This window comes from Dipodomys ordii, unplaced genomic scaffold (assembly GCF_000151885.1).
Source record: "Dipodomys ordii isolate 6190 unplaced genomic scaffold, Dord_2.0 Scaffold1, whole genome shotgun sequence".
NCBI classification, from domain to species: domain Eukaryota; kingdom Metazoa; phylum Chordata; class Mammalia; order Rodentia; family Heteromyidae; genus Dipodomys; species Dipodomys ordii.
Window position 1 is genome coordinate 28941133 of NW_012267217.1, and position 8015 is coordinate 28949147.

Here is an 8015-nt window from a genome sequence, read left to right on the forward strand (position 1 = left end):
GAAGGAAGGAAGGAAGGAAGGAAGGAAGGAAGGAAGGAAGGAAGGAAGGAAGGAAGGAAGGAAGGAAGGAAGGAAGAGGCTGTGGAAACACTGTTCCTATAATTTAGATCTTTGTTTTTCCTTTGAGTCAGGTCTTATTCTATATTATCCAGGCTAGCCTGGAACATGCCATATAGAGCTCTTTATCCTCCTGCCTCAGCCTTTCCTGTGCTGGCACCATACCCAGTTTGGATCTCGAATGTCCCCAAAGGCCTATGTTTAAAGGCTTGGTCTCCATCCTGTAGCACTTATGGGAGGTGGTGGATCCTTTATGAGGTGGGGCCTAGTGGAAGGAAGTTAGGTCTTTGGAGGAGTGCCCTCAAGAGACATTAGAACCCCAGACCCTTCCTCTGCCACACACTCCTGCTATGATACGCCACAAGCCCATAAGAACAGGGCCAACTGACCAGGGACTGAAAGCCCCAAATCCAAGTGAAAATACCTTTACTCCTTTGAAGTTGACTTAGCTCAGCTATTTGCTACAGTAACAGAATTTCACACGGTAAGAAAAATCTAATGAACAGCATCAAAAAAGAAAATGAATAGAAAATGAAAAAGAATAACAACTTAAGGCTTCCAATTAAAGGTGATACATTGAACACACATACATTTCCTTCAAGGAAGTCGACAAAGTTAAAAATTTAAAAAAAAGGTAAAAATTCATTTTACTTTGTTGTTTAGGCATAAACAACAAAAGATAGTGCAGGGAATGGGGCAGGAGAACAGAGCCACCACACTTAAGAAGTTGAAAAGTCAGCAGGTGGGTGGTAATTAAACCAAAGAAAACTAAATCTGGCATTGGCAGCAGGAGAGCTGAGCTGTTCCTGGCTGACATCACAGCATTCCCAAAGGCCCAAGATGCCACAGACCCAGGAAACTCAAGACACAGAGGTGAAGGGTGCTAAAAACAGGAGAATTTGTTGAAAGGTCTATTTAAGAAGTAATTCCTTCCCAGGATCCTCTTCCATACCCTGCATTTGATACATCTGTCTCCATTACTGGCTCTTTTCCTGGTCTCTGATTATTATTATTATCATCATCATCATCCTATGGGGCACAGTTCATTTTCAAAGAATGAAGGGGAAAAGTCTCAACTGTAAAGAAAATTTACATAGCCCCAACAACATTAAATCCTGTCTTAAACAAAATTAATACAGAACCTAGGGGCACACAGCAGAAAATACTCATACCATGGGCTCGTGGCAAGAAATCCAAAAAACACAACCCACAGAAGACCCCTTTAACTGTGGTTTTGCTATGGGTTCAGTTACCTGTAATCAGTTATTGTTCATCTCTTCCTGTGCCGAGAAAAAAAATAATTTAATTTTTTTTAAAAAAGGAGATGGGGCTGGGAAGGTGGCTCAGTGGTAGAGTGCTTGCCTTGCATGCATGAGGCCCTGGGTTCCATTCCTCAGCACCACATCATCAGAAAAAGCTGGAAGTAGCGCTGTGGCTCAAGTGGTAGAGTGCTAGCCTTGAGCTGAAGAGCTGAGGGACAGGCCCCACAACCAGGAAAAAAAAATTTTTTTAAAGGAGATAGGATCTGCCAGGTGCTAGTGGTTCAGTGGTTCATGCGTATAATGCTAGCTACTCAGGAGACTGAGATCTGCAGATTGAGGTTCAAAAGCTAGCCTGAGCAGAAAAGTCCAGGAGACTCTGACTTTTCTCTTTAACCAACAAAAAGCTGGTCGTGGAGGTATGGTTCAATCATCAAGCCTGATGATTGGGCTTTCTTTCTTTCTTTTTCTTTTTTTGTCGGTCGTGGGGCTTGAACTCTGGGCTTGGGTGCTGTCCTTGCACTCTTCAGCTCAAGGTGATCACTCTACCACTTGGCCACAGCACCACTTCCGGTTTTCTAGTGGTTTATTGGAGATAAGAGTCTCATGGACTTTCCTGCACGGGCTGGCTTTGAACGGTAGTCCTCAGATCTTAGCCTAAGTAGCTAGGATTACAGGTGTGAGCCACCAGCACCTGGATGATGATTGGGCTTTCACATCACTGTGAGAGATGTGGCTTCCTTAAACTAATTTAGAGTAAATGAAAGGAGGAAGGGAATGCGAATCTCACCTGCCACCTTCCCCAGCAGCAGTAATGGCTTCCTGTGCAAGCCGCAAGGCTGTTTCCTGGCTGTACCAGAACTGGCTCAACTGCTGCAAGAAAGGGACAGGATGACACCATCTTAGAATCCATGTAAGCGCTGGTCTTTGAATTTATGCTATCCTAGCATGCATAGATTGAACTTTTTAATGTTGCAAATTCATTTTTCTTTGACAGAACCTTGTATCACTGCAAGCCTGACATAGAAAGGAATAGACACACTGAGTATCAGTGGCACCGTCAGCCCCAGTGAACAAGGGTACACATAGAGGAGATGACCCACCAGCCACGCAGTGAGGTAGTCAGCCCTTTGCCTCCACCTCTTGACCTACAGGTACCTTTGATTTATGTGTTTACAATGACTGCTTTTCCTCAGGGCTGTTGTTTTTCATCCTGTTCCTCTTTCATGCCAATGGATGCTTTTCTTTAAAATTCTAGGGATCCTTAATGATATATACTTTTTTTAAATACTAATTTTGTTGTACTGTTATTATAAAATGATGTACAGAGGGATTACAATTTCTTGTCAGGTAATGAGTACAATTTTTATTTTTATTTTTTTTTTGGTTGGTCATGGGGCTTGAACTCTGGGCTTGGGCAATGAGTACAATTCTTTTTGAGCAGTGTCACCCCATCCCTAGCTCTCTCCCAGTTTTTCCCTCCTGTCCCTGGCCACAAGTTGGATAGTTCATTTTAAACAGTGTCTAGTGAGTCCAACTGCTGCATTTGTTCCCCCTTTGTGCCTCCATTTCTGTGGCTATATTCCTATTTACAAATTAAGGATCACTTTAGTGTGAAACAAAGACAGACTGGTTTTCCTCTGTGATCTAGAGGCCGTTATGTAACAGGCCTCTTTGTCCCCAGAAGAGAAAGGCCTGAGGAGCTGCATCCATTATGCCCAACGGCTCAATGGTAGAGTGCTTGCCTTGCATGAGGGAATCCCTGGCTTTTTATTACAGCAGCACCACAAAACAAAAAGGAGAAAAAAGAAAATCTGCTGGGCAATGGTGGCTCACACTTATAATCTAGCTACTCAAGAGGCTGAGATCTGAAGATGGTGATTAGAAACCAGGTTAGGCAGAAAAGTACAAGATTCTAATCTCCAATTTGCCACCAAAAAAGCAGGAAGTGGAGTTGTGGCTCAAGTTTTAGAGCACAGCCTCGAACAAAAGAGCCAAGAGAGAACATAAGGCCCTGAGTTCAAGTCCCATTACCAGCAAATGAGTAAACACACATACACACATGTGTTACCACACACACACACACACACACACACACACATAAATTGGTCCACTGTGAATCTGCTGACCCAAAATGTCTACCAACTGATGTTTTACTAAACAAAACATGGTAAGTATCCATATGCTACACTATTACAAGACAGAAGTAGAGCTGGGCACCAGTGGCTCACACTTGTAATCCTAGCAACTCAGGAGGCTGAGGATCACGGTTTAAAGGTAGTCCAGGAAAGAAAGGCTGTGAAACTCTTATCTCCAATACACCACTAGAAAACTGGAAATGGCACTGTGGCTCAAGTGGTAGAGCACTTGCCTTGAGCTGAAGAGCTGAGGGACAGCCCCCAACAGAGTTCAAGCCCCATGACTGACCAAAAAAAAAAAAAAAACAAACCAAAAACCCCATAAGCTATAGGATCCCATTTATATGAAATATCCAGAATAGGCAATTCTATGTAGAGGGAAAGGAGATTGGGACTACCAAGGGCTGGGAGGATCAGGAAGTTAGGAGACCATAGAAAAGAACCTAGGGTTTCTTCCTCGCTTTTGGTGGTTAATTAGAGATAAGAGTCTCACAAGCCGGGTGCTGGTGGCTCACGCCTGTAATCCTAGCTACTCAGGAGGCTGAGATCTGAGGATCGCGGTTCAAAGCCAGCCTGGGCAGGAGAGACCGTGAGACTCCTATCTCCAATAAACCCCCAGAAAACCAGAAGTGGCGCTGTAGCTCAAGTGGTAGAGCGCTCGCCTTGAGCTGAAGAGCTGAGGGACAGCGCCCAGGCCCAGAGTTCAAGCCCCACGACCAACAAAAAAAAAAAAAAGAGTCTCACAGACTTTCCTGCCCAGGTGGCTTCAAACCACGACTTCAGATCTCAGCCTCCTGAGTAGCTAGGATTATAGACATGAGCCACTAGCAGGAAAAGACTTATTAGCTCATAGTTTTCAAAAGAGTAAATTGGCTAAATATGTATATTTTTGAGAATCAAACTGAGCACAAAATATAAAAGACAGCAAAAGCAGAATGAGTATATAAAAGCTTCCTTCCATTTAGGAAGTGACAGAGCAAAACAGGCCTGCCACTGAGAAATTATCATAGACAAACCTCAAATCCTAGCTGTTTCTCAACTGTGTTCTTCAAAAAGCATTTTTTGTTGTTGTTGGTTGTGTGGCTTAAACTCAGGGCCCAGTCTTTTTCCCTGAGCCTCTTTATGCTCTAGGCCAGCGTGCTAGAGACCACTTGAGCCACAGTGTGGCTTTTGGCTTTTGAGTGGTTAACTGGAGATAAAGTGTCTCATGGGGACTTTTCTGCTCACACTGGCTTTGAACCACAATTCTCAGATCTCAGCCTCCTGAGCAGCTAGGATTACAGGCTTAAGCTACATGTGCCTGGCTCAAAAACCTTTTTCTTTTTCTTTTTGTGCCAGTAACAGGGCTTGAACTCAGGGCCTGAGCACTGTCCCTTAACTTTTTCACACAAGACTAGTACTCTACCACTTGAGCCACCTTTACGCCTGGCATTTTATTGGTTAATTAGAGTTAAGAGTCTCATGGAATTTCTCCCTGTACTGGCTTCAAACTGTGATCCTCAGATCTCAGCCTCCTGATAGCAAGGATTATAGGCATAAACCATGGCACCCAGCCCCCAATAGCCAGGGTTTCCCAAAACTCATTTTTATCTTTTTCAATTCCTACTTTTATATTTACTACAAAAATATAATTATAGCGGGGTGCTGGTGCTTCATCCTAGCTACTTAGGTAGTTGAGATCTGAGGATCATGTTTCAAAACTAGCCTAAGCAGAGAAGTTGGTGAGACTCTAGTGTTTAATTGGAGAATTAAACACTAGAAAACTGGAAGTAGAGTTGTGGCCCAAAGTGGCAGAGTGCTAGCCTTGAGCAAAAAGAGCTCAGGGACAGTGCCCAGGCCCTGAATTCAAGCCCGATGACTGACAAAAAATAAATTAAAAATTAAATATATATTAAAATATATAAGCCAGGTGCCAGGAGCTCACACTTGTAATTCTAGCTACTCAGAAGGCTGAGATCTAAGGACTGTGTTTTGAAGCCAGCCCAGGCAGAAAAGTCTCAGACTCTTATCTCCAATAAACAACTCAGAAAAATCTAGAAGTGGTGCAGTGGCTCAAGTGGTAGAGTGCTATCTTTGAGCACAAAGAGGCTCAGGGACAGTGCCAGGCTCTGGGTTCAAGCCCCAGGCTTGCAAAAAATAAAATTTAAAAAAATATATGTACACACACACACACACACATATAATATACACTATAAATAATTAGCATCTTAACTCATCATCAATCTTTCATTACATGTTAAAGTGCAGTGACCTACCCCCCTATCCCTACCTACTGAAGTGATATATTTTTCTCTTTCTATCAGGATTGTTGAACTCTATTTGAAACCAATAGGGTATACTGCTGTCCAAGAACAAAGCATGATTTTGTGTTGGACATAATGACAGTCCCTTATCTGCAAAGCCCTATTTCTAGTCACCATCCAGCTTATCAAAACCAAGAGACCCACATTCACACATACTTCAGTGACCATGGGCTATGTTTCGCCTTCACTCCCCATACATCCTTCAGCTCCTGAATGGCAGGCAGGTAACAGAGAGATTAATATCAGGGGAGAATGAAGACAAGCACTGGCCTTGGCACACAAAAGGCTTCACTCCAATACTATCCAATGGATGTGGACTGCATTTACTTACCCAGTTCTCATCTATTATCCCAATATTGTATTTGTCTTCCTCACATGGTTCAGTGTGTTGCTTCTGCTCAGCATAAAATTCCTGGAGAGCTGCTAAGGCGTGGGAAGAAAGCTGTGGAGTATCCTCATCTTCCGAATCACTCATCTCACCAAGTACAGGTCACCTGCAACCTGCAGGTCAAGGAGTAGATGGATATGTTGAGGGGACTTGTTTCCCCTTCCCATTAAACAGCGAGGAAAAATTTGAGCTCACAGGAAGTGAACTCTGCACAGAAAGCATACATATTGAAAACTTCTGGGATCCAATACCTATAAGAGGCTTCTACTGAACAGTTCAACAGATGCAGTTTTCACAAAGGTCATTTTCATATTTGTTATTTATTACATGAGGAAATACTCACCATAAATGTCTAAAAAAAAAAACAATTTGGGCTGGGAAGGTGGCTCAGTAGTAGAGCGCTTGCCTTGCATGCATGAGGCCCTGGGTTCGATTCCTCAGCACCACATAAGAAAAAAGAAAAAAGCTGGGAATGGCGCTGTGGCTCAAGTGGTAGAGCACTAGCCTTGAGCTGAAGAGCTGAGGGACAGTGCCCAGGCCCACAGTTCAGGGCCCACGACCAGACCCCCCCCAAAAAATAAATAAAAATAAACCCCCCATGGCCCCATGCAGACACTTCATAGTTAATTCTCTAAACAGGGTCTTATTATGTGTTCATGGGTGTCAGTGGTAGATATAAAGGATCAAGTCAAAGGGGAAGTATGAAAAAGAGTAAACAGATGGAGAGACAAAAGGAAGGTGTTTCTGCAGGCAGTGATGGTCAGGCACAATCATCTCTTTTTGTGGTTCTACCTAGTTTGCCACACTGGGAAGTGACGGCCCAGTCCTTTAGTTTGCCAAGTATGCCAAGCATCCGAACAACAACTAGAAGTACAAGAGAGTCCCACAACCACACTCATATTCAGTCATTTGCTAGAAAGAGAGCTAGTGAAAACAATTATTCTCCTACATTTTTTGGGGGGGGGCGGGGGTCAGTCGTAGGGCTTGAACTCTGGGCCTAAGCGCTGTACCTGAGCGTTTTAGCTCAAGGCTAGTGTTCTACCACTTGAGCCACAGTGCCACTCCAGTTTTCTGGTGGTTAACTGGAGATAAGAGTCTCAGGGACTTTCCTGCCTTGGCTGGCTTTGAACTACAATCCTCATATCTCAGCCTCCTGAGTAGCTAGGATTACAGGCATGAGCCACCAGCGCCCAGCTTCTCCTACATTTTTTTATGGAGAAAAGACAAATGAGAACTAGCCAAAAGAGGAGATGTAGAAATCTATGAGGTTCCCCAGGCACTTGGTATCCAAATATCCATGGGCAACCATATTCATGGACCACTGCCCAACGAGAAGCTCCCCTGAGTCTCTGTCCAACTTTCACTGAGGGTTCATTCTGTCATAATTCTTTTCTAATAAACTTTCCTACCACTTTTACTATGTTTGTGTCTTGTCTGAATTCTTTTTCCTGATGTAAGAATCTGAGGTTTATTTAGATGCCCTAAATTTCCGGTAACATATTTGGTGTACTGGCCAGGAAGTTAAAGATTAAGTACATTTTTTTCTGACTTGGGTTCATATAGACAATTTGTGTTTAGAGATCACCACCTAGGAGCCAGGACAAAGGCCAGATATCTCTTTACTTGAAGTCAAATTACTTTTACCACACAGATACCAAACACATTTCTAAACCAGCAGTTATCTAAGAGCAGAAAAACAGCCTCTAAATTTGCTTTCTAAAAACATTACATCTAGCCGGGCAGTGGTGGCTCATGCCTGTAATCCTAGCTACTCAGGAGGCTGAGATCTGAGGATCACGGTTCAAAGCCAGCCCAGGCAGGAAAGTCTGTGAGACTCTTATCTCAACAAACCACCAGAAAATCGGAAGTG

General features: G+C 43.4%; 1 protein-coding gene across 4 annotated transcripts in view; it reads right to left on the reverse strand.

Annotated features, from left to right (window-relative positions):
* The window catches only part of N6amt2 (N-6 adenine-specific DNA methyltransferase 2 (putative)), a 46784-nt gene that overhangs the window by 27834 nt on the left and 10935 nt on the right, over positions 1 to 8015 (reverse strand). For all 4 annotated transcript variants that reach the window (XM_013032406.1, XM_013032642.1, XM_013032481.1 and 1 more), the window contains exons 2-3: positions 6089 to 6258; positions 2107 to 2189 (exon numbers count right to left, since the gene is read on the reverse strand). In XM_013032406.1, coding sequence (XP_012887860.1) covers positions 2107 to 2189; positions 6089 to 6232 — 227 coding nt within the window. In that variant the 5' untranslated portion in view covers positions 6233 to 6258. The remainder of the gene's footprint in view (positions 1 to 2106; positions 2190 to 6088; positions 6259 to 8015) is intronic.